Source organism: Sander vitreus, chromosome 6, assembly GCF_031162955.1.
Source record: "Sander vitreus isolate 19-12246 chromosome 6, sanVit1, whole genome shotgun sequence".
Classification (NCBI taxonomy): Eukaryota; Metazoa; Chordata; class Actinopteri; order Perciformes; family Percidae; genus Sander; species Sander vitreus.
Window position 1 is genome coordinate 30,370,621 of NC_135860.1, and position 13,163 is coordinate 30,383,783.

The window sequence follows — 13,163 nt, forward strand, 5'->3', positions numbered from 1 at the left end:
CGTGCCCCGACGACTAGCTTTATAAGCTAATTAGCGGTTTGCGCTAAAACTGGTCACATTCGATTAGCATGAAAACATATCCCAGAGAACGGTCGACTCGGTACACGTGTTATTAACCCCTAGGTTCATTTTGCGCGGATTTGTCCTTTAAAATAGATCACTGATGCTGTTTGGACCTCATTGTTATGTTGTTATAAATAAGTTAGCTGGAAGTGAATGTAGCCCGGGTGTGTTTTATGTGGACTGACTGCATTGGACACGCCTTATAAATAAAGCCTTTTAAATGTTTGTCAGCAAGCAACTTGGGGTAACTTGCAATTTGGCCTTGTGTGCTCTGATTAATTTGGCATGCAGTTAACACACTGCATTTTGTTTAAATGACAACTTAGCCGGCAATTGCTCCTGCATGGTGGTCTTCACCACTGTTTGAAAGGAATAAGGAGATTAACGGGTGACCTAGCTTTGAAGAGGGAGTTTTCTTCAAGTGCTGTGTAGTGGATTGAGCCTTTAAAGTAGTAAGACACTTTGAAGTGAATAATTAGACAATTTGGTGTAGTGTTTGTGGGTAGATATGGTCATTCAAAGGCTTGTGCTGGCACGTTTCCTGGGGGGATTTTTTTTCTTTTGATTTGCCTGTAATGTATTTCGCAAAATGGGGCCTATACCTGGTTTATGAAAGCCTTTAATATACACTTGGCTTTCTAAACACATGTTGTATGGTAGACCTGGCCGGGGGCACAGGAAGTCAGACTTTTACATTTCCAACAGCAGTGGCAGCGCTTTAACTGACACAGCAGAAGGGGAACTGCGCACAAACTACAAAACCTACCATGTATTTACGGATTTTGAATAGCATTTTTAAACACATCACAAACGGGATCCACCGTTTTATATTAAAAAAAAGATCTGCAGGTGGCCACGTTTTTGCTGCTGGATAATAAAATACTTTACAATCTAAATTTCCTCTCTCAATATGTATAACAAACAAACATTAGCACCAGGTGGACAAGCTGCAGAGCTGATTGATCGCCTCCAATGGGTGGGCTTATGGTGCTTCTCAAACTCTCCCACCATTCCTCATTCCCTCCCACTGCCAACTGGCGTTCTGCCTGAACCTTCAAAAATAACGTCCTGCTCCTGGCTTACAAACAGATTGCAGATGTGTGTCAGCTAGACTAGTCATTCAAACACGGAATATAAGCCTGATAAACGAGGAAGGGTTTCGGTTTTGGTCCACTATATAAGAAGGCACTTTGGCTGAAGACATTGATCAATATCAAACTTTGACTGGTCTGACAAACATTGAGCTGCTACTATTATAAGTCTTTCAACATCCCCACAACTACTTTTGAACCTTCATTATTCAGCCAGTGACTGTTGAGTGAGTGTTTTCAGGTTTGGCTATTGTTATGTTGATAACTTTGAAGATTGTTGACACACAGCCACAGGGTGCCATAAAGGAGTTATGGGAGGACATGATGTCTGAATGCAGTAAGTTCAGACATACAGTAGGCTATCTTTCACAGTGTAAGAAAGCAGGCAGACTTTAGGGGTTTAGGTGAGGGAGAAAGACACAAAAAGCTAATTTGATCCACATGCAAATCCTGAAAACCTTGAACCTCTAATATACTATACCACTGAGGGGTTCAACAGGGTAAAACTTCTTGCAGACACACTCGAGATTACTTTATCAGGCCGACCAACTTTACACACTTGGCTCGAGCTGAACCTTAACATAGAATCAGTCTTCAGATGTGTTCCTTTAGGGTTTAAACTCACTCATCAGTGACACACACTGACAGGGAATCCTGGTAATAAAGACAAATATATATTAAAGTAAATAATCAGAAAAATGAAAAGTAGTATACGCCTGTAGATGCCTGTGATTCTGCAGGGACAATCATTTGCAAATCAGCTGGCTTCGAGGCAAGACTGTAGGGAATTTGGAGCAGTCACCTCATCAACATGAGATTTTTGGACTGAGGGTTGAATAACCTTTCTCCCACTCCCAGCATGCCAGGCTATTTATGACTGTCAAACTCTCTATTGCTTAATGTTGCATAACTCAGTGATACCAATTGCAATTTTAGCAGTGTCTGGGAAAAACTATGTTCTCAGGTTTGGCTATTGTTATGTTGATCTTAGGAGGGAGTCTTCCCCCAGGAACTTATGAGCGTTAAACACTTCATTTCCTGCACTTTGTTTCACTTGTATGCACCAATGTGTGTAATAACAAAACACACAAAATTCAGGCGCCAGGTGATAATTCAAAATATAAACATGAAAATAGGAATCCTGACTATTGTGAACTCTTACTGTATACTGTTTGTCTGCCTCTCCCTCTCTCTGCCTCAATGACTGGTACTTCCTTCATGCAGTTCACATGTTAGCAAGATTGGTAGCCTAAAATGCACCAAAATGCCTCATGTTAACATTGAAAACACCTATTAGTTAACAATATTGTTCCACCTTGGCACACAATAGCGAGGCCCGTTAGAGGGCTATGCACGTACTCTTATGACAGACAGACAGACAGACAAACAGACAGACAGACAGAGCTCAGTCAGGCCTGTGCATCCAGCAGCAGTAGCAGTCTTATGTTGACTCTGAGCCTTGAGGAGAGAGTAGCCTGTCACTGAGTCTGTTGCCAGAGGGAGCCAACACAAAACCCCATGTGACCCCCTTGGAACCTCAAAAGCCTGTTGATATTGTTTTGGTGGCCCATGTTTCTTACTCCTGTAGACCGGTGCCCAAATGTACTGGAGATAGTATTGCATTTTCAGTGCAGCTGAAATTTAATTTAATAGCAGAAAAGTTTTCAACAATCCAAAACATCTGAGGAAACATCAATGCGTTAAACCCAAGGCTTCTGTACTTGTTATTTGATATGCTCAACAGTGCATGGATAAGTCAGAGATATCAATCTTTACACTAATAGTAGTGTGATTGCACCAAATTGACACAGTGTGCCATGATTTATGGGAGGACATGATGTCTGAATGCAGCAAGTTCAGACATAGGCTATTCTCCACAGTTTCAGAAAGTGGTCTGACTTAAGGTGGTAAAAATGAGGGAAAATGACACAAAAGGTAACTTAAAAACTTGCAAATCCTAAAAACCTAGAAAATCTGATATACTGTAACACTGACTGGGTCAAAATGCCTTGCAGACACACTCGAGATTACGTTATCAGGCCGACCAACTTTACACACTTGGCACAAGCTCAACTTTGACATAGAATCAGTCTTCAGATGTGTTCCTTTAGGGTTTGAACTCACTCATCAGTCACGCACACTGACAGGGAATCCTAAAGACAAATACATAATAATGTAAATAATTAGAAAAATGAAAAGTATGCACCTGTAGATGCCTGTGATTCTGCAGGGACAATCATTTGCAAATCAGCTGGCTTTGAGGCAAGAATGTAGGGAAGTTGGAGCAGTCACCTCATCAACATGAGATTTATGGACTCTGGGTTAAATAACCTTTCTCCCACTCCCAGCAGGATATATTTCTGACTGACTCTCAGTTGCCTAATGTTGCAAACTGAAACAGGGTGAAGGCTGACCTTGGCTTTAAATATCTTCACTCCTGTCACAGCCCTCAGACACACCATGCCGTAAAACAATCTTAGTTACGTGTTTGTAACAAATGTCACGACTCGTCAAAAACTTGGGGGAAACTGGGGCACAGTATAATCTAAATCATACATGGTACAATATGTGAACTGTTTATTTTAGAATAACAAATGTACTCTTATATCTGGGGATGGTGCTTGCTCAGTGCTGCACACTTACTGTAATATAAGAAAGACTCAGGAACACTTTTACACTTTCATTTTATAGTTTTTCCTTCATATTGTCACAATTTATTTAGTTTTCTATAATGTTTGGGTTTGCCTCACTTTTGCACCATTTCGAATGTATGTATTGTATTGTATATATTTTGTACTTATTGCACCATGGGTCAGAGAGAAACGTAGTTCTGTTTGCTCTGAATACCTTTGGCACATATTTCAGAGAATTGACAATAAAGTTTACTTGATTATTCTGCTACGGCTATAACTCCTAAAAGTAATAGCATAACTTCGTATTACTTTGGCTACTTGTAGCCTACTGCTATCAATATACAATTCAGTTCTGCTTAAATGGTGCTTAGACTCTCCATTAAGACAATAACAATCAATATGAATGAACTTAAATTAACTCGTTTGTAAAGATAGTGGTATGAAAAGTCGTTTTAAATCATATTAACTATGCCAAACCACCTTAAAATGAGTATACCGATTAAAGGATTGATTTTAAAGTTGTGTTCTGTTCTGGTTTCATTGAATTGATATTGGAATATAATGGACATTTTCACATTAATAGCCTTTGTAGCCTACTCAATTCACTGAAGTCTTAAAAACCTCTCAATCCAGCACAGCTGTCATGAAATAACCCAATAACAACCCATGCTACAATACTGTTTGAAACTATAATACTAACGTATATTTAATCCTCAACGGAAAAATTAAGACATAAAGGGGGAAAAAAGTGTTATGGTTCGTTTTTCCATTTCTGTGTTCCTAACTACCTCACCTCGCCTGTTGCCAGGTGATAGGTCACGGAGGGACTTGGCGCACATTGATAGCTTCAGAAAAGCGTTGGACACGATAGGGACAGCGTGTTGATAAGGAGACTCCGCTTCTGCTTACGCTGACTACACAGGCAGACGAGCGGTCAGAGCTCTGGGGTTATAGACCATCGTCTGTTTAAACGGGTTGGACCTGCGCACCCACTTGTTGAGTTCATAACAGTCCACTGTCGCTCTATTTAAAGCGGCTACAATATGGCACGCGCTCTGGTCAGACGGGAGTCAGTGGAAACAGAGATGCACAAGTCCGAAGACAAAGCAAAAACCTTCGTCTACACAAAGAAGCGGGGCTACGATGTTACCCGAAACCCCTCTTTGAACAAGGTCAGTGTGGGGACACAGTTGTGTGAGTTTTCAGCTTGTTTCTGTGAAGGACTAGGTTGAACAGCTAGCTGCTGCCTTCATTGGCTGTAGGAAATAGTAGGATTCTGAATGGAGCGTCGACGACCAACCTAAGTGTCAATATGTGACCGGGGAAAGATGAGATGTTCTGTAATATCATAATTCACGACGTTTGGCTAACTTTTAGGGGGTGGATAAGCTCAACCAGTGATGGGTTATAGGCCTACAACAACGTTTTGCTAAGAAGTTAGGCTAGTATAGTGCCAATGTTTGAATGACACTTAGCTGGCTACATATTTAGTGACGTTTCTCATCTACTCACTACAAAATCAACAATCATCGGTATTATTTAAGACATGAGGTATGAGTTTAATATTTTAATACATTCACAAGTCTTGTTTTTGATATCTGGACCAACGCTCGGAGCCCTCGAGAAGCAAGTGAACGCAACATTAGCCAGGCTGTTTAGGTATCAGCTTTGCGCTGTTATATTTAGATTTAAAGAGACCAAGCGGTGTTGTCACACACAATGAGAAGGGCTTTTGTATACAGCATATTTCCCTGTCATGTATTGCTTTATAAAGACTGTAACGGTGTGGTAGTAATGCATTATGGATGGAAACCTATCTTCCCTCAGTAAGCATTGTGACAAGCTGCTGTGAACTCACTGTGGAAGCTTAAATATCTTGTTGAGTAACGTTAAGACAAGCCATTGCTGCCCCTATAAATGTTTTAAGATTATTTATGACTGTCTCTTCTTGAAGTAAAATGAGGAACAACGTTGAAAGTTGCTTAATCATGCAAAAAAATAATGCTGAGCAGCATCCTTGTAGATTGTGAGATAAGGGGAAGACTGCATGTTCCAATTGTGGATTATCGCTTGTCAGTGTAGTCTGCTGAGATTTTGAACATGCATTTATCCGACATAGCCGTTGCTATTGAACTAGACTGATATCCCCCCCTCCCCCCGCCATACTTTAAACAAATACTTAACAAAAGAGCCTATGGCAGCCTTTGGGCCTTTCCAGTGTTTTCTCTTGGTTTGTGTTAGTGGGTTGGGGCCCCAGAGGTCAAGCTGTGGTGACATGGTCTCTGTCCATGGTGCTGACTGATCATCAAAACAGCTGGCTGGATTCAGGGCCACTCTTATGTCAAGTGTGCCCTACAAACAAACAGAGTAGGCCTAATAAGTCAAACTAATTTTAGAACACTTGAACAGTCCATTTCCTCCCTCTGAGCTGTTTTCTGCGCTCGCTGTTCAAATATGTTTCCCTTTTGGGAAGCTAAAGGAAAACATTAAAAACGGTAGGCTTGTCCATGTCTACTGTTTAAACTTTTCTGGTTTATTTCACTATAGTCTCGCATTGCCAGACCTATCTCCACAGTGATGTGGAGTAAGGTCTGGCTAGAAATGCTGTTTACATTTCTTTAAACCAACCACAATCACCTTGGGCGGCGCTAAGCTCCGGACGCAGGGACGGTAAATCTTCTAAAATAGTCTCGGGAACAGTCTGGTGGAACATTTGCACCCCGCAAAAGAAAACGCCACATATACAATCTTAAATAAAGTTAACTGTTCACACAATACAGTAACGTGAGCTATTTAAATGAGCTGATACATGGTTAAACCTAATTTGTTCTTACCAGTGTATCTCTGTGTGTACTTCGTCCACAGCAATCCCCCCCATGGGTCCCAAAGTTTCCCAGTTAGAGAGGAAATGCCGGAAACATATTCTTTGTAAATCTTTACAATCATGTACCTGAATAAACCAAGCAGGCCGGCCTCATGTAGCATTTGAATTTTCGTCAAAATCAGTGAGCTGATAAGTGAGACAGTGGAGTTCAAACAGGCCAGTGTCAGTGTCAGCGAACATGCTTCCACACTTAGCAAGAAGAGCAACATCCTCTTTTTGACATTAAGTAATATGATTTATGGGAAACATGGCCCTCGTTTGGAGACACACGAGCACTATGATGACAAGATTTCGCAATTTATTTCAAAATGACGCATCTCACATTGCCAGACCTTCCTCCACCTTCCTCCACTGTGGAGGAGGGTCTGGCTAGTCCACACAGCATTCCGGGATTGGAGAAAAACCTGCTCCTGTTTATTGGCATTTCTTTAAACCAATCGCAATCATCTTGGGCGGTGCTAAGCGCTGGACAAAATGACAGTGCCTCTGCAAAACAGCCTCGGGAAGGAACTTGTTTAGGTGGAATGTGCTCGTTCAAGAGTTGTTTTTTTCTAGCTAGTTTTTTGGGATTTACCCTGCAGAGATCTGAGGAGCAGTTAACCATAGTCCTCAGAAATCCACCAGAGGTTAGAACGCCAACACTAAGAAAGTGGAAGGTGACGGACATGTGACCTAAAATTAGGTCACATCCTGCGGAATTTCTGGCGGTACCCGAAACAATCCTGGAAATGAAACGTCATTGCTATAGACTATGTGAAGCTAGATTATAACACAGGTGATATAATATGATATAATACTGAAAGTATTACATAACATGCTGGATATTACCCATGAAATAAAATACATGCAGAGTACTCTGTTCAGCTGCTGTAACATCCTCAGCCTATAGAATAGAATAGAATGCCTTTTATTGTCATTATACACATGTACAACGAGATTGAAGCAACTCCTTTTCCAGTGTCAACATGTACGTAAGAGAAATGTAACAACACGGAATAAAATAGTAAGGAGAAAGAGAAAGAAAGAAAAAGAGGGGGTAAGGTGCACAGTTCTGGGACGCTACATACATGTATAAAAATAGAAAGATAAATATGGTTTGTATACAGTTTGATACGCAGTGTGAAATAATGATATTGCACAGTAATGAAATTGCACAGAATTATCAGTGTTGTCAAATAGTATAACATAATAAATATTAAATATTGCACAGTAGGCGGGTATAAGAAAGTCCGGGGGTTGGGGGTAAGACTGTGAAGTGAAGTCATGATGTGATTGTTGTTGTGGATGGAAAAACTCAGGAGCAGCACAACTCATTTTCGCATACGTGAAGGAGACTCAGGAGACCTTGATGAATTACACAGGAGCATTTAATGAGCTGAAGTTCCTGCCTTCCTGAAGGTGTATTTTTACTCATGCTGGAGGCGTTACATTTAAGGTAAACAAAGAGAGTGCGGGTGCCCAAATATGCCAGCAAAGACAACATATGTTATGTGTTTAGTTTTAATATGGCCTTGGCAGGATGAGCAGCACTGTCTTATCATACAACTGTTACGTCTCCCGTCTTCCATTCAATTGAATTCATTTCAATTTTATTTAGTGTCAAATCACAACAGCAGTTATCTCAGGACACTTTACAGATAGAGTAGGTCTAGATCACACTCTATAATTTACAAAGACCCAACAATTTCCCACGAGCAAGCATTTGGTGCGACAGTGGCGAGGAAAAATGACCTTTTTACCGTTAGAGCTGGGCAATATATCGATATCGTCTTAGATTTTGGATATCGTAATATCGTAATATAGCATAAGTGTTGTCTTTTCCTGGTTTTAAAGGCTGCATTACAGTAAAGTGATGTCATTTTCTGAACTTACCAGACTGTTGTAACTGTTCTATTATTTGCCTTTACCCACTTAGTCATTATATCCACATTACTGATGATTTTTTATCAAAAATCTCGTTGTGTAAATATTTTTGTGAAAGCACCAATAGTCAACACTACAATATCGTTGCGGTATCGATATCGAGGTATTTGGTCAAAAATATCATGATATTTGATTTTCTCCATATCGCCCAGCCCTATTTACCGGCAGAATCCTCGGACAGACCCTGGCTCTTGGTGGGCGGCCATCTGCCGCCTCCAGTTGGGACACAGAGACACTGATATACAGAAATACAGAGACACAGATACAGATATGGAGAAATATGCTTCATAATAATAATAGCAGTTGGTATGATGAGCAGTGGAACTGATATTACCAATAAAGGTAATAGAACTATGACTAGAACTAATAGTTGTAGCAGTGCAGGGCGTAGCAGGCCATCGAGCAGGACCATGGCAGCAGTTGCAACCACGATCCAGGTGGCACCCCAATCCAAGGAAAACAGCGAGGCGAGAAAACCTAAGGACTCTGGGGAATAAGCTCACTGGAGGCACAAAGTTCAAGTGCTCATCAGCTTGAAAAGGTCATGAGGTTATGTTGGTCACTGACCTGAATGAGACCTAAGGGTACCACTGTCTCAACTTACACAGCATGAGTTTGTAAGCTGGAAATTCCACAACACTGGGTGTAATGAGTAAGCTGCTATCCTACTGGCTCTGGCATCATGCAGAACACTCACGGGCACCTGTTCTTGGCCCGCTCATGTTAATATTGGCACCATTTGACCCGTTTAGAAATATTGCAGCAGTTTAGTGGGGGAGCTCTGTCCATACCTGACATCTTGAAAACCTCCTGATTTTCTGTTATGAAGTTTGAATTTGTTCAGAGAGCATTTCTTTTTTGTATTTGCCTAACTTATCAAGGGCCCTATCTTGCACCCGGCGCTGCACAAAGCCCGACGCAAGTGTCTTTGCTAGTTTAAGACCGACGCAGTTGTCAATTTCCCCTCCAGCGCCCACGTCATTTAAACAGCAAATGCACCTGCGCCCATCTTTGCGCCCATGGGCGTGCTGGTCTTACAGGGAGGTGTGTTCAGGTGAATTATGGGCGTATTGCTATCTTGAGGCAGCGGGAAGTGATCGCGCCATTGACCAACAAAAACCTATACACACAATATGCTTGTTACACACACACAGGGAAGCGCAGCAGCACACAAACATGCAAAAGATTACAAATAAAAATATTACGGTGCAAATCCTCCATCATAATAGCAATGCGCCAAGGTCCAAACACGCCTGGCTTTTAAAGGGAATGGGAGATGACACACTGATTGGTTTATTGCATGTTACGCCCAAAACACACCTATGATTAATGAAGACACTAAGTACCGGCGCACGGACCCTTTTTTCCGCCGTCAAACTAGCCAAAGTGGATTTGGACACGCCCTAAACGCAGCTGCGCCAGGCGCTTCACGCCGTACGCTTAGATTGTTAACATAGGGCCCCAAATGTTTTAAATCTCTGTTCAGACTGAGGTGAGCTGTGTTGTAATAGAGGTCAATCTGGGACCTTTAGCTTCAGCGCTTAAACCTAGCCCAGTAAACTATTTGTTTACATCTCAATTTACACCTTGTGGCCCTGAATGGACCCAGTGTACAAGAGGTTTAGGTTGACCTAAATGCATGTGAAAGCATGACCAGTCTAGCAGGATGTTATACTATATGTTGTCTATTTTAATAAAGCTCTGTTAAGAACCAGGCCTCAGACATTCAAATCTAAAGCCTTTAATGAAAGATTGAAGGTCCATTTAAATCATAAAGTGCCACGGAGACACAGAAATATCATTTTACCTCACGGTTTTAAGACTCACACTCCCTCATACATTTGATTTGCTGTCGCTCTTTCCCCTTTCTCCATTTCCTTTTGTTTTTCTTCTGAGTAATGTGAATGTTACGAAAGCCACAGTTCTTTGTTCCTCTGTTTACAAGAAGGTTTTTCTTCTCCCCTTTTTAAAAGTTGGCCATCCTAAATGAGCTCACAGTTTGTGTTGTAACATTGGTTTGTTTTGGGGGAAAAATGCTGTTTAATAAGATTTATTACATGGGTGTAAAAACTGGGCTTGAAGCAATCGGCAGAAAATGATCTGAGAAACTAGCTTTGACAGTTTGTACACAGCACAGTAGTTTGTTCAATCAGGCCACAGAGAAAAAAGAAGGGGAATTTTGAAAAACCATGGTCTCTGTTTTCCCCCCGAAAAGAAATATATACAGTATATTTATTTTTTTGACAAGCTTAGGAATATTGTTATAAGCTTGATAGCTTATGCCACCATTTTACAAAATATTTTTTATTTATTTTTTGTTTTTAACACATTTAACATTCCTATACTGAATTATGCTGCAAAGGCATTTTTTGGTTGGTGGTTGTATTTGATCAACCTGAGCCATCTCATCACTTGGCTGAAATTACCCAAAACACAGGCTCCCTCAAACACACACACACACACACACACACACACACACACACACACACACACACACACACACACACACACACACACACACACACACACACACAGGTTGGAGTCATAACAGAAAAAAAGGTTTCTTATGCAGCCAGGTGAAACGTCCACTGTCAGGCCCGTACATGAACCGGGGCGAGGAAATTGGAGGAGAAGGTAGGAAATGGCTGCTAAAGAGTGTTAGTGGCCAGGCACAGGCAGGCTTCTGTGGCTCAGGCAGTGGCACATTGTTGCCCTCCTTCTGATTTCAGCGAGCCCTGGGGAGAGGTATGTTTACCTCCCTCAGCTGGCCCACTTCACCTCTAACAGGAGCCAGTCACAGCACAACCTGCTAATTGATGCTGAGGGACGCAGCGCTGAAAGCAGCCTGTCCGCACATCGACGGGCTTCGATTTCCTTTTAATCTCGCGGCTCTCACACGTACACATGCAGAGCTGACGCATGTGTTCGTGAGCGTGCATACACACACACACACACACACACACACACACACACACACACACACACACACACACACACACACACACACACACACAGCTTCACCTTAATCTTTGGCTAACACTCCCTCCTCCCTGTCCAGAGGTGGAACCGGATATTATAGGTGTGTTTTGTGTGTGCTCACTGTGCAATAAAGAGAAGAAGTGGGGTGCGAGGTGTAGAAAGGGTTCTCTGTGGTGAGGAAGAGAGTGCTGGCCACGCTCCACAGACCTCCTCTGTCTCTCTGCTTGATCACGCATTAATGAGGCATCTGTGTGAATCCCGGCCCTCCGTGCGTCTCTCTGACGCTTGTTCTGCCTGCCGCGGCCTTTAAAAAACAACAACAACAACAACCTCCTTTTAAAAATGCTCTTAACACCCAATCGGGGATGCTGTTTCACCTCAAACACTGCACTGAGCTGTCGGTGTGTCGGCAGCCAACAGATGCCCATTCACCGGCTCTGTACTGATGGTGAAGGGGACTGTAACAAGTGCAGTCAGTCATATAGGTTGGAGAGAATGGGAAATGCAGCGCCTGTCTGTTTGTTGACCCCTTTTACAGTTTCACAGCAACTGTCTGGCAGGCACATGCTACTTGTTTACACAAAACCATCATACCTGACAATAATGAATTGTAGACTCACAAAGACTGATGGTTTGTGTCCACCGTGGCGTTTTTTTGACGGCAGGGATTGCCTGGCTTCCCAGCATTGCACGCTAGGGTCTTTTCAATGACCACTGACAAGCAAAGACAACAGGCTACACCCTCCTTCAGCCGTGATGGCTGAACCTGATTAGACTAACGCTTGGACGTGGGGCTGTCTGCTCCCAAATTTAAAAACGGACCAACATGGCGGCCCGTTTGGTAACTTTCTGGCAACTCGAACGTCGCCGCTACGCTACCAGAATGCATTGCACGGCTGCTCAAATAGACCATGAATGGGAAGCGCGGAAATGACGCTTGCCAGTGTTCATGTACCATTAATACAATAGGCCCCTGAGTGAGAAATGGTGCTGTCATTCATGCTTTTAGCGCTAAATCCCAAGAACTCCTATTGATCCCCTTGATTAAACAGTGATGTTTTGTTTATTGAGGTTTTAAAAAAATACTAACATTATGCATCATTTGAGCCTACGATCGCTGAATAAAATGGACCCATTCCCAGACAGCACTGCAATTGGATGCCCCATTTGCAACCACAGGCTCCACATATGACATTGCAAGATGGCCGGTCAGATGAAAGACTGAATGTCATTTCTTGGCGAGCGCTGAGCGACAGTGTATCTGATTGGGCATTGAGGATGTGCTGGTATGCCAATTGGCGACGGCCCTGATAACCTACTCTAGCAACTGGAAGTAATTAGCCTCTCATGTTAGACTTACTTTGGTTTGGCTGCTACACTTGTTGACGTTTGCTTATTTTTTTTCCCCTCACCAGGTTTGCCTTTTTCTTTAAATGAGGCCAACATAAATACATTTAGCAACAAACAAACAGATGGCAAAAAAAACCATTTTGACTTCTGAAATGGAAATGTTTCTGTAGCTTTGAGGCTCTCTGAATCCATTCCTTTGGGTATGTGTCATGCTTTGTTGGTTGCTGCACAGCGACCGAT

At 42.2% G+C, this 13,163-nt stretch overlaps 1 protein-coding gene across 1 annotated transcript in view; it reads left to right on the forward strand.

Moving 5' to 3' along the window:
* Positions 1-4,601: 4,601 nt before the first annotated feature.
* The window catches only part of me1 (malic enzyme 1, NADP(+)-dependent, cytosolic), a 120,754-nt gene continuing 112,192 nt past the window's right edge, over positions 4,602-13,163 (forward strand). Inside the window, exon 1 of the mRNA XM_078253692.1 lies at positions 4,602-4,959. Coding sequence (XP_078109818.1) covers positions 4,831-4,959 — 129 coding nt within the window. The 5' untranslated portion in view covers positions 4,602-4,830. The remainder of the gene's footprint in view (positions 4,960-13,163) is intronic.